The sequence below is a fragment of the Saccostrea cucullata genome, unplaced genomic scaffold (assembly GCF_032062105.1).
Source record: "Saccostrea cucullata isolate Sc308-1 unplaced genomic scaffold, CSIRO_AGI_Scuc_v1 ctg8283, whole genome shotgun sequence".
Classification (NCBI taxonomy): domain Eukaryota; kingdom Metazoa; phylum Mollusca; class Bivalvia; order Ostreida; family Ostreidae; genus Saccostrea; species Saccostrea cuccullata.
This window is the reverse complement of record NW_026926654.1, coordinates 1,644-18,446: the sequence shown is the minus strand read 5'-3', so window position 1 is coordinate 18,446 and position 16,803 is coordinate 1,644. Positions and strand designations below refer to the sequence as shown.

General features: G+C 34.9%; 2 protein-coding genes across 2 annotated transcripts; one reads left to right on the top strand and one right to left on the bottom strand.

Moving 5' to 3' along the window:
* Nucleotides 1–8,527: 8,527 nt before the first annotated feature.
* Nucleotides 8,528–10,007, bottom strand: LOC134272335 (complement C1q-like protein 4). The gene is made up of 2 exons (XM_062754578.1): nt 9,986–10,007; nt 8,528–8,958 (listed from the first exon to the last, which is right to left on the bottom strand). The coding sequence occupies exons 1-2, from the start codon at nt 10,005–10,007 to the stop codon at nt 8,528–8,530; spliced, it is 453 nt and encodes a 150-aa protein (XP_062610562.1).
* Nucleotides 10,008–11,473: 1,466 nt separating this feature from the next.
* LOC134272333 (uncharacterized) lies at nt 11,474–15,857 on the top strand (the record flags this gene model as incomplete). Its single annotated transcript, XM_062754577.1, has 2 exons — nt 11,474–14,106; nt 14,202–15,857. Coding segments are annotated over exons 1-2 (4,289 nt in total), but the record flags the coding sequence as incomplete, so codon positions are not given.
* Nucleotides 15,858–16,803: the final 946 nt, after the last annotated feature.

Sequence of the window (16,803 nt, the reverse complement as noted above, 5' to 3'; positions counted from 1 at the left end):
TTTAAGGGACGAATCGCTATCACTTAGATAACGATATGTTTCTTTGTCTAAAGCTCCTCCAATAAACATATCAGAAACTTTTTCTTGTATGATATTACGTAAATGTGACAAATCAGGTTTTTCAACTTCAAGGTAGTGCTTTGATTCAAGTTGACGTAAAGCTTCAGTGCCATATTTTTCTCTGTCCATGATGACCACAGTGTTACTTTTATCAGCTTTTTAAATTACAATATGGCGATTGTTTTTTAATGAGACCAATGCCGCCCTTTCCTGGTTAGTTAAATTATCCCGATATTGCTTTATTGCCATAGATGATAATTCTAATTTGGTTTTGTCAATATAATTTTCAAGAGCACCGCATGCCTGATCGGGTTTAAAACCAGTAGATGTTCTGAAGGGATGAAGTTTATTATTTTCCCCGGTATCAAAGAAGAATTTGCATTTGAGTTTTCTAGCAAACTCGTCAAAATCCTTAAGGAGAAACCTTTTGACATTGCTGCTTTGTGGTGACGGGATGAATTTAAGTCCTTTGGCTAGCAGTATGTATTCGTTATCTTTAAGACCACATGAGGATAAATTAAGAACAAATTTTTTTGCATTTATTACGCTTGCTCTGTGAGTGCGTTGTTTATGAGCAAATGCATTAGACGCTCTTAACACACTTTTTTTCTGTTTATCTAGACGCCTGAAGCGTCGCGCCATTGTTAGAAACGACTTGAATAACTTATAACTCTAAAGGTTTAAGATTGAATTAATTATGTCAGAGGATAAAATGATGTTGCTGATAATATAATAAAGCACCACGTCTATTATATGTCTGAGCGTATAAATAGAGGGTAAATCAGAAAGTACCGATTAATTATAACAACACCACGTCTATAATACGTCTGAGCGTATTAATAGAGGGTATAAGGCACATACGTAATTGATATTAAAATTTCCGTGTATAATTTGCAAAGCAAACAAATAAGTAGCACAAAAATTAATCCTGCCGTGCTTACTCGCACTGGCTAAAAAAAAATAATGCAAAATTACCGTGGGCCAACGTAAGGTTAACAACAGTGGGCCAACGTTAGAAAAAAATTGGGCCAACGTTGGCCCAACTATGTCTTGTTTATTGGGTTATAACACTCAAACAGAATTTCCTACAGACACCTATTACTTTGGTATAATGATATGTTTATGATTGAAATACATGGATGTAATGGACGTAAAACAATTCGAGTGACAAAACTGTCTTGTTTGGAATCCCCCCCCCCCTTATATATACAGATACATAAAACCTGAAGAGAAATAAAAATCCTTAGGTTAGTACAAAAAAAAAAATTAATACCTGTCAATGGCTATTACGAGGGTTGTTCGAAAAGTTCGTGGACAACTGTCATATCTTTTTTATTAGACGTCATATGTTATTCAAATTTGGTAGAAATATTTTTACAATAAATCAAAATGATTTATATTAAATTTTTCCAAAATATTACGATTTATTAAAAATATATCCAGATTTTAAAAATGCAGAAATCGGATCACGGAGCATGTCAAAAGAAGTCGGTTTACTTAATGCATAAAATGGCCCTGTAGATATACCAATTAATTGATTAACACTTGATTTTCTATTTGAAGCATTAAAATAAAATAGAGGCTTGGTGCTTTCATATCCTATTGATTTTTTTTTCTAAAAGTCCAGGTCTAGGAGAACTGGCCTTATGAAATTGCAATGTTCTTAAATTTTTAGGTAAACAGGTATAATTGAGTACTTTCAGTGAAGAAAAATAATATGAGCGCACTCTCTGATCTAAGAAATAAAACATGTCCATTAATCCTGAGAAACAGTTCTATCGTCTTCTAGTTGTATATTTTAGATCAGAGGTTGCGCTCTATATTAAATATCAAAAAACAGCCTTAAAAAGTGGCTGTTTTGTAGACTTGTTCAGAATATGAGGAAATTGACGCATTTCATGACGTCATAGTGCATTGACTAGCCAGAAAATGACGTCATTTTTTATAGATACGCAGTCACCAACGATCTAAGTGATATTTAATGCATTGTTAACTAAAACTATACAGTTTCAGTTTTTCAGAAATTCACAAGGCCAAATAAGGCAAAAGTGAACCTTGTTCTTTAGTAAGTAACAGACAATACACTATATAGTGTCTGTAGTCATATTCTCTGTAATATGGAGTAAAAAGAAAAGCAACCCAGAAATTTAAATTAAGAATTGTTACATCGATTCGTATACCAAATTATTGCTTTATATTTTGCTTTGTTAAAAAGAAATCAACTGGAGAATATAAGAAGTCCTTATTGAAAACGACAAAAACGATTACTTTTTAGAACGTCACGGAGCAGCAGATAACGATGCAATTTTGTGTTTTACTTAGGGAAAACCCTGAATTAGCTCTAAAAATGTTGGAGGAATCAAGAAAATATGTCACAAGCGAATTTTGCATGTGTATTCAAATAGTACAGGCAGTATTTGAGTGACAGAGACTCTCTATCGGATGAGGACAATCTGTGAAGCTACGGTTTAACTGTAAAAATCTTAAGAAAAACTTTAAAAAGTTGGAACGTCAAGTAAAGACATAGGCGCTTCAGAGTTGTGTATCCTGTAAAAGCAGAGTTAAGAAATAATAGAAATTAAAACCTTAAGAAAGGAAATTATACAACCAGGGAAATTCTTAAAATAATAGATTTCAAGTATTAGAAAAGAGATTGAATGAGTGGGCATTGGATTATTCTGTTTGAAATGTATAGGGATAGTATTTTTAGAAATTCTTGACGCTATGTTTTGACGTTACATTGTCGTTAAGTGTGCTCCGCGGGTACAAAGGCATGTTGATTTTAAAATGATGTGAAATGATTTCTATTATATCAAATAAAATGAAACTGTACACATCAACAAAACAAATATTTTTACATATTATATTGTGCTTATTTTAAATTTCTAGTGAGTAATATAACGAAGACGGACATCGTCCACGAACTTTTCGAACAACCCTCGTAAATGCTGGTTATTTTTATTTAAAAGTGTTTACCACATTAAAACAAATTAAGAATTTCACAATCTTTACATTCATCATTCCAAACGCCGACGTCGTAAGATCTCACGTGACCGGTAGTCTCCATCTATGTTATGGGAGTCAGGTGACCTTTATATTTTAAGGTCAGACGACACATTTCTCGAATATATGTTTTCTATTCCTTGGTATTATATAAAAATTTCTTTATATTTGTCATTCTCTTCTCATTTCTACGTTTATTCCAAAATGTTTTCAGATATAAGAACAGCAACATTTGTGATATATGTTATTTATTAGATTACCTATAAGGGTTATATAAGAAATATGACCTTGTATTATCTTGTCCAAATGCCTGGTAAGGTGCCCCATTTTTGTGCGGAAACTTCTTTAAGTACCTTTACTTCAATGAAAAATTCTAAGGAAAATTATATAGTTTTGAGGAACGTGTCTTCTGACCTAGAAAACATTTTATCCTATGGTATCGAAGTTCACAGATAAACATTTTTTTGAAACTTGCAGAGTATTTGTGGTGAAGACAGAGTATAAGGCGTTCACGATTACCTTTCCGGATGGACAATTGAAGGTCACAGGTAACATGACCTTGTCAGTGATATCAGAATAAGGAGGAAGACTACAGTTTCAAAATTCATTTCATTCATCACTTATCATTCCAATCAGTAAATCAGCGCAGTATCAAATTTCCCCATTATGCTGAACTTATGAAGCACTAATACATTCATATTCTATTTTATCTTTTTTCATAAAGAAGAAATTAATAAAGCCGTTCACTTGAAATGCTCCTCAATAATAACATTGTTATACACACTACAAGAAACTGATTTGAAGTCGGTTAATGTACTGTAAAATCAAATTAATTAATTGAACTGTAAGATCAATTCAATGAATAAACTTTTTTTTTCTTACATCCAATTATTTGTTATGCATTTTCGGACGCCACAGTTGCCGTCAAAAGGCTGTTAATCTAGAGCTGAACTCGGCATCATTGTGCGATAAATGATTGCCCAAATTCTAGTATTTACTGTAGCATGCCACCTATATTTGTGTCTGTCGCATTCGAAGAACTTGTCCTCTCCAGAGAGATTTTGATAATTAAACATTCAATGGTATGATTTACTACATGTACTTACTTCAAAACTCTTGAATGAAAGGATGCATCCTTTAATTTTTCTACCTGTGGTAAGAAACAATCCAGGCAATTAAAATTAGTTATTGTTTCTGTTTTAATAGTTTTGAAGAAGGTGTTTGTTACTACACAAACATTTCTTAAGAAGGTACATGTAATTGTTAAAATTCCATATTCGACTACAAAACATTTAATATCCGCTGTTAATTGCACTGTAAGATCAATTTAATTTATCAAGTTGCAGGTTAATTTTTTTTCTTGCATCCCATAATGTGTTACGCGTATTCGGACACCACCAGTTACCGTAACAGGGCTGTTAATGTGGAGCTTGACTCGGCATAACTGCTCATTGTGCGATAAATGTTGATAATAATAATAATCATAAGATGGATATTGGGGTAACGAACTTTACAGTATTCAATCTCAAAGTCCATAAATCAATACAAAAAAAGAGCAGAGCAAACGCTGACCTCCGAAGCATCAGAGGTGGGATCAGGTGCCATGGAAGAGTGAGCATCCCTGCTGACCGGTCACACCCGCCGTGTGCTTATTGTCATGATCAGGAAATAACGGAAAAATCCGTCGTCAATTCAGTGTATAAATAATGGACTGACAATTGGTATGATAAACATCAGTCAGCATTTGACTCAATGATAAATTGTATTTGCTGACAAGGTCATTGTATCGACCATAGAACCTACGAAATAATGACTTTAAACGAGACTGCTGTTATTCTTGTTTCATCAACTTGCTTGTCAATAATTTACCTCGTTTAAGAAATTGTTCATACGTAGAGCATGCTCTAGCGTATTGAATCAACTGAGATATGTACACTCCGTAGGAAGTATTAATAAAATTGACTCAAAAGTGCTGTACAATAAAGCGTTAGGAAACATAATTTAATAGCTATGAATACATATATGAAATATTAAAATATACTCCTATATGTGTTAGAACTAATATCATTAATATGCTAAAATTATATACAAAATACAAATAAGCCATTAATAAAACTGTCAATAGAGGAACTTTTTTTGGATTTCCTGTTAAAAGTTGTGCACCAGATAATTAATTAATTGATGGCCAAAATGCCTGCATCTACTTAACAGGAGACTTTATTATTTATCTTGCATTTGAAGGACTTGTCTAAATGTTCCACGGAGGTTTTCGATAAGTAAATTATCAATGTTAGGGTCAGCTAGGTGTACACGCACTTACATAAGAACTCTAGAATAAAAGGCTGTTAACGTGGATTTTTGTTTTTCGGGCATAGAAACTACTAGAAATTTTCTAAGTTTACTGTGAAAATTATATTCTAATTATTTGGTTAGGCTGATGGAACTCCCAATTGCAAACTATCATGTTCCTTGAAATACATTAATATATTCTATGTAAAATCTATTGTTAATATCTTGATCTAATCAGCACTTACAGTTCTTACAGGAAAGGTAATATTTCTACTCTAACAGTTTCTGAAGAGGTTGGTTGTTACTACAGTTCCGAAGAAGCTCTTTCTTCATGCTTCTACAGTTCTTTGGTAGTTAATTGCTAGGCAGTGGTAATAGACAAGCACGTAATAGTTTGCAGATTGTAATTAAACAAATCAGTACATGCATAAAAAACCTTACAAACAATAGACATAGCGAGTCACAGTAATTGTTCCTACCAAGCCTCTTCTCACTTTGAAGGTTTACTCCTCACTAAAAATATTACCAGTAGTGAAAGAGAAACAATATTTTTGAGAAGTGGTGTAAATCAGACGTGGATGCTCACTCCTCCATGGCATCTCTGATGTTTTGGAGGTCTGTGAGGTCTGCAACTGTTTTGTATTGTTTTATAAACTTTTATCTTGAATCATGTTCGTTATCTCCATATGTTTCATAAAAAGTTCCAAGGACATTTTGGAAAATTTAAAATCACAAGATTTTACCAAAGTCAACAGCTCAATTTTTTTGACTTTATACATTTCCCAAGATTAATTTATATTCCATGCTTTTTGATGTCATTGACAGCTGCTATTTCAATAAAGATTAATATACCTCGTCATTTGTCATTTGCAAATTTATTTTGTTAAAACCTGTCCTGATTGTACAAACAATTTCTCTGAAGTTGATATTAAAAATATGTTTTTTAGAGACCAAGTTTTCCAAAACTCTATGAGTCCGAGCCCCGTTATTAGCAGTCGTATTTTTATATTTATAAGGTGCAGAATTTGGCAAAAATCTTGTATATGAAAAAAGGAAAACACTAACATTAGCCTTCAACTCGACATTTAGATAAAATGACATATTGTCAATTAACAATGGTTATATCCATTCTTGTTTCTACGCGATTATAGAGTTTCATGATAAACGTGTGTGTGGATTTTGAAATAACGAACATATATCAATATGAAATTCAATAAAACAATACAAAATATGAGCAGAACAAACGTTTCAATCGTCATATTCCCTGGCTTATTCAGCAAAATACCTTCATCACCTGCATACTGGGTGGATATCTCCCAATTGACTCCATATACAAGAGCAAGTTCTACTTATGAACAGTTTCTTAAAGGTCACAGATGGAAATTTATATACAGCACAAAAAATGACCAACGACACGAACAATAAAAATTGTCAAATTTTCGGGACGCCCTGTCCTTTCCTCAGAACAAGAAAAAAGTTAAAAGGCATAAGAACAAAGGAAAAAGAGAAACAAAAACAACTAGCACTACTACTAAACACTAGATATTTAACATACTTAATTACATGTTGAATTGGAAATTTTTAAGAACACTAATAAAGAAAGAAATCCAGATCGGGTGATATTGTATATGTGATATCGTAACAAATAAGTTTATATATCGCCTAGAGAACTCTCTATATGAATTGGGTGTACTTAAGTACATAACTTAGAATAAAACTTGAAAATCAAATCTGTAGTGGAGTGTTACGTTTTAAATAAATTTTTAGTTCCGGGAAGCCTTATCAGTACCGCGTATTGAATTCCAATGGGTACCGTTATTAGCAGACCTATTTTTATATTCGCATCAAGCAGAATTTGTGCAAAATTTTATGCGTGAAAGAGAGACCACTTACTGTGGCCTTCAACTCGACATTTAGATATATATCGACGACGTATTGTCAATTAACAATGGTTATTTCCATTCCTACGTCGATATGATTTATCCTTGTGACCTTGAGATAAAAGATACCACAGAGTCTGACACATCTGTTTCATACTTGGATATTTTACTTGAAAAAGACGTTAATGGTATTCTACCGACCAAGCTATATGATAAACTTGATGACTTTAACTTTTCTATCGTCAACTTCCCTTACTTATGCAGCAATATACCTTCATCACCTGCATACGGAGTATATACAATGTATACCTCAGTTGATTCGATACGTAAAAAGCATGCTCTACGTATGAACAATTTCTAAAACGAGGTAAATTATTGAAGCAAGTTGATGAAACAAGATTATTGGCAGTCTCGTTTGAAGTCATCATTTCGTAAGTTCTATGGTCGATACAATGACCTTGTCAGCAAATACAATTTATCATTGAGTCAAATGCTAACTGACATTTTTCATACTTATTATTAGTTCATTATTAATACACTGATTTGACGATGGATTTTTCCGTTATTTCCTGATCATGACAATAAGCACACGGTGGGTGTGACCGGTCAGCAGAGGATGCTCACTCCTCCATGGCACCTGATCTCACCTTTGATGTTTCGGAAGTCTGCTCTGCTCTAATATCTTTTGTTTTATGGACTTTGAGATTCAATACTGTTTGTTATCTCCACATCCTTCTCATCATAGAGTCAAATTCGGACTGTCATATTTCATAATATTTCATAGGAACGTGCAGTGGCTAGAACGTCTGCTCCAGTGTCGCAGTGTAAGGAGTCAACCTTTCGAATCCCTATGTTTGACGTTTATTAGACCGGTCCTTTGGATGAGACAGTATAAACCGAAGTGTTGTTTTACAGTTGGTATTGTAAGCATAAAAAAGAGTTCTCCCTGTTCAATGTCCCTGAATGCCGAGTATAGGCCAAATTAACAGCTCTCTACATGGTGGCATTTCCGTATAAATGAAATATTCTCGAGAGGTTTGTTAAACAACAGACAAATAAATATACAAACTCTAATTCCTAGGCCATTGTTTAGACACTGGAGGACTGAGCGGGGGGATGCTCACTCATCCCTGACAACTGATTCTAACTCTGATATTTTGGTCTCTGTGTTTGCTCTGCTCAAATATTATATTGTCTAATGGACTTTAGAGCTTAAATACTCTTCGTTATTTCCATATATTTTATACAATGAGGTCATTTAAAAATTACATTTTCATTCTGATGATTTTAAAAGTTTAATGAATCGGGTGTATTATGAAGCCTGAGAACATTGAGTATGTATTTCCACCAGTAATTGTGTTTTGGCCATGCATTTCTTCAGTTTGGCACCAGACATCATCCCCAGTGTTGAGCTGTAGAACAACAGATCCGGTTCTGCGCAGATAATGATGCGTGTTGGCGTCCAAGAATGTGATAGCCACTGACTGCGTTTTCTTCATAATGCGAACATGCATCATGTGAGAAGGATCAGAAGTAGGGGGTGCTGTAATTTCGACTGCAAAGTGGTAGATTCCTGGATATGGGGCGACAAATATTCCGTGAATGGGGTGGTACGAATTTCCAACGTTAAGCTTGACGTTATCAAACACGATGTGGAAATTGTTTGTTGGATTTGTAATACTCCTTGAGAGCTCCGCCACAAAAGCAACATTGGACCGGGTTCTCTCTACAATAGTTAATCATGATAGGTGTAGCAAGATTAAGACTGCCATTGTTTTGAATATCAGTGTTATGTTTAGGGTTGAACCTATAACCTATATCATTTTAGTAGCTTTATTTATTTGTTAAGACATATATTTATATAGAAAAGTGTATCCTTAAAACATTTTCATTATATTTCATTTAAAGCAAAGGCAATGTGGGAATGACGAAAATATCAAAAAATATATCAGAGCAAAATAAGATTTGTCCTGAAATTTTTTCAATATAGGACCAACTAAACTAAATAACAAAGGAGATGACTTTTGACCTCGAATACTGTCCATTATCTCCACATATTTTATTACAACATATTATTTGCTTACTTTCTGTCTTTATCAAGGAATATCCTGCTATCGCCTTCTATACTGTTCGTTATCTACAAATATTTCATCGATCGTTGATATAATTTTGATATACTGTAAAAGCAGAAAATTTCGTTGGGGATTGTTTCGTTTATTTCGTTACTAACAATTATAAACAAAATTAAATACCACACGAAATTGTCATATGACTATGTTTTGAATAGCGTAACTGTCGAAACAGCGACATTTAATGCCCACGAAACCGTTTTACATAACAAATCACCGAAATTTGATCCCCATGAAAATTTTGGTTTCTTTAGTGTATCAAAATATATTTTATTCATATTTTAATCTAATGTAAAAATTCATTTTGGAACCAAATTTGTTTATGGCTCTTAATGACAAAGTTCGTGATTGACCCTCATACATATTTTTCTGTCTTTTTTGTACAAATATATTTTAGTAGGGTATAACTGCACTTAAAAATAGTATAAAACAACTGTATAACTTATGAATCATTGAAAAAATCAAGTATTACCGATTTCTTCCTTAAATTTAGTTATGAAGTATCGATCTTCATAAAATGCAATTATCACTGTTTACACTGATTAAAATCAACATACATACGCCACGGTTTTGAAAGTATTCTATACAACTAAAGGATTATGATAATTAATCGCGAAGATTAACCCCCTTCCCCACAGTCACGCATTTTAACGCAAATACCGTTGCCCCACAATCACACATTTTAACGCATATACCTTTGCCCCACAATCAAGCACTTTAACGCACATTGCGATTTTTTGACGTTCACTGCTCTGATACCGCGTTAATTTTAAATGGTATGACAATAAATGATAAGATAATTTCTTTTAAATTTCATCCTAATATATTTTGCAAATAAAAATATTTTCCTCGTTTTAATATGTCGGAGTCGTTCGATTTATTAAACGAAACTTGGAATGCGAGACAAATTAAGAAGGCCTTTCTTTTGACACTAAATAAGCCAACCACTTGAACCACTCGGTTAATGATGTAGGTGTCCCCCAATGCTGTGCGAGATGGGACCTATGATCCAGAATTTATCAAATTCTACAAATAAATTTTTATTTAAGTATTTGATAAATGTGTGTGGAGAAATCAACAGAAGGAACGAATAAAATTCAAAAAAAAAAAAAAATCAAGTTAATTCATACTCATACAGCTGATTATCGGTTCTTTAGTTTTTTTTCCTGTCCAATTGTGTATGTATTTTATTTTATTGTTGTGTAAGGCGAAAACAATAAAATTGTATTTTTACGAATTGGAATTTAAATCGAACAAGATAAGATTTAATGTAAATTAAAACAGCACTTTATTCTATGAACCAAACCGTTGAAAAATATGTAGGTTGATTTTTAAATTTGTATGATTTCGTTATTAAGTCAACGTTTCCAACATTCGTAAAAAAAGTGTTGCACTTACTCGTATGTATTGATTTATAAAAATATACGTATACACATAAAATAAGGTATTCGGGAAAATTTTATGCAAGTAAACTACATACTAGTTTGATATGTTACGATACTCTAAAATTATTTATAGATATTGCGTCACTATAGCTATTATTTTTATTGTGTGACGTCATGTTCCCTTTCGGAAGTTCTCGGATGTCGCGAATACAGCCGAGGAACACCAGCACGCGATCGTCTGCGACACAGGATTCAAGAGACTTTAGACATTTGGCACGGGAATAATGGACTTTTCATACTTCATAATTCGGCTTGGGCTTTGGGCTAACCGTGGAAGTATTGTCGTGTAGATAGCGATCGGTGTCCGTGGAGCTGGAGGACTTCCCTTTTGATTAACAGCTGAGTAAATTCTGTCCGCTATTATTGTTTACCTTTTTTTGTGTGTGTAACTGTAACTGTATGTGTTAATTTAGTATGATTATTTGTTTTTATCATTAAAATTTGTTAAAGTTTTAATTCGTTTTGCCTGGTGTGTTGTTGTAAGTGTGTCATCGGGAGCCAAAAATAGATTTGTGTATTCGGCACACGTTACAAATTGGGGGCTCGTCCGGGATAATCGAACTTTTGGCTTTTTGTGGGTAACTTTCGAAAACGATATCTCGGAGATTTTTGATCACTAAATTATTTCATTTGGGAATTTCATTCATTATTATACACACCAGTCAAGATGGTTTTTAACTTAGAGGATTTTTTAAATGCACCAGATGCGCGGTTACTTCAAACACTTAAGAAAGATGAACTGTTTGAATTTGTGTCAAAGTTTCACTTGAATGTAAAGCGCAGTGCTCGGAAAATAGAAATCAAAAATGTTGTGGTTCAGTATTTAGTTCAGAGAGGTATTTTAGATGATAGTGCATTGTCATTGGTTGAAGATTTGAAATCTAGTGAAATTGAAAAGAGAAATTTTGAATATGAATTAGAATTCAAGAAATTAGAAATTGAACAAGAGAGAGAAAGGCAGGCATTTGAAAGAGAAAAGAGAGAATATGAAAAAGAGAAAAGTGCGCAAGATCGAGAACACGAGTTACAAATTAAGAAATTAGAATTTGAAACGCAGAAGTTGAAACATGAGTTGGAAGCTGAAGCTAAGGCTAAATCAAAATCTGACTTTGATGTGACAAAGAACATAAGACTTGTCCCTAAGTTTCAAGAGAAAGATGTTGACAAATATTTTATTCATTTTGAGAAAATAGCAGAAAATTTGAAATGGCCAAAAGAATTCTGGCCACTATTGTTACAGAGTGCATTTGTTGGGAAAGCGAGGGAAGTCTACAGTGCATTGTCACTTCAACAAAGTACAGATTATGATGTTATTAAGAAAAATGTCTTAAAAGCATATGAACTTGTACCAGAAGCCTACAGACAGAAATTTAGAAATTACAAGAAATTCAATGAACAGACTCATGTTGAATTTGCAAGAGAGAAACAGAATATGTTTGAGAGATGGTGCACTTCTAAAAATGTTGGATCAAACTTTGAAAGGTTGAAACAGGTCATTTTGATTGAGGAATTCAAAAATTGTATTCATCCTGAAATTAGAACATATTTAGATGAACAGAAGGTTGAGACTCTTGAGCAAGCTGCGACTGCGGCTGATGATTATGCACTAACACATAAGGTATCTTTTGTAAAACTCAGTACTAGTCAACAGAAGATGACCAGCTATGACAGTTCTCGAGGGGGACCAGACACTTCACAGGTAACTCAACCTAAGATGGCGTACTCTGAGATCAAAGGTAGGGACAAGAATAACGAAACCTTAAAGCAGGTGCACATTTGTAATTATTGCAAAAAGAAGGGTCACATTAAGTCTGAATGTTGGGCATTACAGAGGAAAAAACCTGTAAGTAATGATAGTAAGCCAAGTCCCACTGCTCTTACATCTGTCCAAGGTAAGGTTTCCTGTAGTCAGTTTGAGAACACTGCTGTTAAGTCTGTCAAGCCAGAGTCTGATGTTCTTAGAGAGGAATTTAAGCCTTTTGTATTTCATGGTTTAGTGTCGGTGGGTACCGACTCACACCCTATAAGAATTTTAAGGGATACAGGTGCTTCTCAGTCTTTGTTACTAGAGGGCGTGTTGCCACTGTCTGAGAAGACACATACTGGTTCTGAAGTGCTGATTCAAGGTGTAGAATTAGGACTTATGAAAGTTCCTCTTCATGTTATAGACTTGAAGTCAGATTTAGTCTCTGGGTCTGTGGTCGTAGGTGTTAGACCTACTTTACCTGTTAAGGGAGTTTCTCTTTTGTTAGGTAATGATTTAGCTGGGGGTAGGATGGTACCTGACCCAATAATTTGTGAAAAGCCTAGTCTTATAGGAGAGATAGAGGAGGAGAATAAAGAGTTATTTCCTTCATGTGCTATTACAAGGGCTATGGCTAAGAAACTAGGACATGCTGAACAGACGGTAAGTCAGAAGTTAGATACAGGGAAGGACTTGTCTATAGATCTTGATGAGACATTTTTGTCAGCTGTGTTAGATTCAGAAAGTCACATTTCCTCAGAGGATCAGCAGTCTAAAGGTGATGTATTTGGTTTACAGGAAATGTTAGACAACACACCTCTTACTAGAGATAAATTGATATCTGAACAAGAGTCAGATGTTGAATTACAAGGTCTCATTGAACAGGCTTTGTCTCCAGAGGAGGCAGAGAAGGTCCCTGTTTGTTATTATAAGAATCAGGGTGTACTCATGAGAAAATGGCGTCCCCCTGATGCTTCAGTAGAGGATGAGTGGCAAATCCACCATCATATTGTAGTACCTAGGGCATATCGGAGAACAGTTATAGGTCTGGCCCATGACACACCAATGTCGGGTCATTTGGGGGTCACAAAGACCTATCATAAAGCATTGACTCACTTCTTCTGGCCTAAGATGAGAAGGGATATAGTTGACTATTGTAGGTCATGTCATGTCTGCCAAGTAGTGGGAAAACCTAATCAAAAAATCCCTCCTGCTGCTTTAAAGCCTATCCCTGCTTTTGATGAACCATTTACCAAGGTCATTATAGACTGTGTGGGTCCCTTACCTAAAACCAAAGCTGGTAATCAGTACTTGTTGACAATAATGTGTGCATCGACACGCTTCCCTGAAGCAATTCCCCTGCGAAACATAAAGTCTAGAACCATTGTCAATGCTTTGAACAAGTTTTTCACCAAATTTGGTTTGCCCCAGTCAGTACAGTCTGATCAAGGTTCCAATTTCACATCCAAGGTCTTTAAACAGGTAATGCAGGAGTTAGGGGTTAAGCACCATACATCCAGTGCATACCATCCGGAGTCCCAGGGGGCTCTTGAGAGGTTTCATCAAACCTTGAAAACTATGATTCGAACCTATTGTTTGTCTAATGAGAAGAGTGGGACCAGGGAATCCCCTTTCTTTTATTTGCTGTTAGGGATGCAAAACAAGAATCACTAGGTTTTAGTCCCTTTGAACTTGTATATGGTCACACTGTGAGAGGACCATTGAAATTGCTGAAAGAGAAATGGTTGGTTGAAGAGATTGAGACAAATCTATTAGATTATGTAGCAAAGTTCAAAGAGAGGCTCAGTCAGACTTGGACGCTAGCCAGAGAGAATCTAAAGGTAAGTCAAGACAAAATGAAAACCTGGTATGACAAACGTACAAAAACTAGAACATTTAAGTCAGGAGACAAAGTCCTTGTCTTGCTACCAATTCCAGGTCAGCCTTTACGTGCTAAATACTTTGGCCCATTTGAAGTTGAACGCAAGGTCAATGACTTGAATTACATTATTAAGACACCAGGTCGACGCAAGAGCAAACAGCTCTGCCACATCAACATGATCAAACAGTATCATGACCAAACTGACATAGATCACCCTAAGGTAGAATCAGTTGCTGCTTCAAGCACTGAAGTTAAGTCTACCCAAGAACAAGACCAACTTGCACACGAGTATGATCAGTCTACTCCTAAGTTGAAAAACTCGGATGTTTTGTCAGACTTAGAATCTAAACTTAACCACTTGCAAGAGAATGAGAAAGAAGAGCTTGTGTCTCTTATACAAGAATTTTCACATTTATTCCCGGATGTTCCTAAAAAGACCAATCTTGTATATCATGATATAGATGTTGGGGATGCATCTCCCATTAAACAACATCCTTACAGAATGAACCCTGTAAAACAAGAATACTGTCATGCAGAACTGGCATATATGTTGGAACATGACATCATTGAGTACAGTAACAGCCCTTGGAGCTCCCCTTGTCTCCTTGTTCCCAAGCCAGATGGGTCGTTCAGATTCTGTACTGACTTCCGCAAGGTCAACACAATTACCAAAACTGACTCTTACCCAATTCCCAGAATTGAAGACTGCATCGATAAAATTGGTCATGCCAAATACGTAAGTAAATTCGATCTTTTGAAAGGGTATTGGCAGGTCCCATTGACCGAGAGAGCGAAAGAGATTTCAGCCTTCGTTACCCCAAAAGGTTTCTACCAATATAAGGTGATGCCTTTTGGGTTAAAAAATGCCCCTGCAACCTTTCAAAGGATGATCAATCATTTACTTAGTGATGTAGATGCAAGTGAGGCATACATTGATGATGTGATAGTGTATAGTAACACTTTTCAGAAGCATTTGTCACACATCAGGGCATTATTTGTTAAACTTTCAGAGGCAAATTTGACTGTAAGCCTAACAAAAACAGAATTTTGCCATGCTGTTGTTGAATATTTAGGCCATATTGTTGGTAACGGCCATGTTAGACCAGTGTTTGCAAAGGTTGAGGCAATTGTAAATTTTCCAGCACCTCGGTGTAAGAAAGAACTGATGAGATTCTTGGGAATGGCGGGGTACTATCGAAAATTTTGCCCTAACTTTTCGACCATTGCTAACCCATTGACCTGTCTCTTGAAAAAGAATAGCAAATTTATTTGGGATGAATCATGCCAACAGGCCTTCCAACAAATCAAAACAATTCTCATGGTCTCTCCAGTTCTTTCATCACCAGATTTTCATAAAGAATTTTTGTTGCAAATTGATGCTAGTGATGTGGGTTGTGGGGCAGTTTTGTTACAAGAAGATGAAAAGTATGTTTGTCATCCTGTTGCTTATTTTTCCAAAAAGTTTTCCAAATGTCAAAAAAATTATTCAACTGTAGAAAAAGAGTGCTTGTCCATGTTATTAGCATTGCAACATTTTGATGTGTATGTGAATTCATCTGTACATCCAGTTGTTGTTTTCACTGACCACAATCCACTCACATTCGTTCTCAAAATGAAAAACAAGAATCAAAGGCTTATGAGATGGAGTTTGGAATTACAAGAGAAAAACATTGTCATAAAACATATTAAGGGAAAAGAAAATTTAATTGCAGATGCTTTGTCAAGAGTATAGGTTAATTAAAATGTTGTTTTTTGAAATGTATGTAAATTTTGTGAAATCATGATATTGTTTCATTGTAATTGTAAAAGTTTTCATTATACTCAAACTTTTCTTTAAGGAAACATAGTGTTACGATACTCTAAAATTATTTATAGATATTGCGTCACTATAGCTATTATTTTTATTGTGTGACGTCATGTTCCCTTTCGGAAGTTCTCGGATGTCGCGAATACAGCCGAGGAACACCAGCACGCGATCGTCTGCGACACAGGATTCAAGAGACTTTAAGACATTTGGCACGGGAATAATGGACTTTTCATACTTCATAATTCGGCTTGGGCTTTGGGCTAACCGTGGAAGTATTGTCGTGTAGATAGCGATCGGTGTCCGTGGAGCTGGAGGACTTCCCTTTTGATTAACAGCTGAGTAAATTCTGTCCGCTATTATTGTTTACCTTTTTTTGTGTGTGTAACTGTAACTGTGTGTGTTAATTTAGTATGATTATTTGTTTTTATCATTAAAATTTGTTAAAGTTTTAATTCGTTTTGCCTGGTGTGTTGTTGTAAGTGTGTCATCGGGAGCCAAAAATAGATTTGTGTATTCGGCACACGTTACAGTGTTATATATTGTACGATAGGCGCACGGATAAAC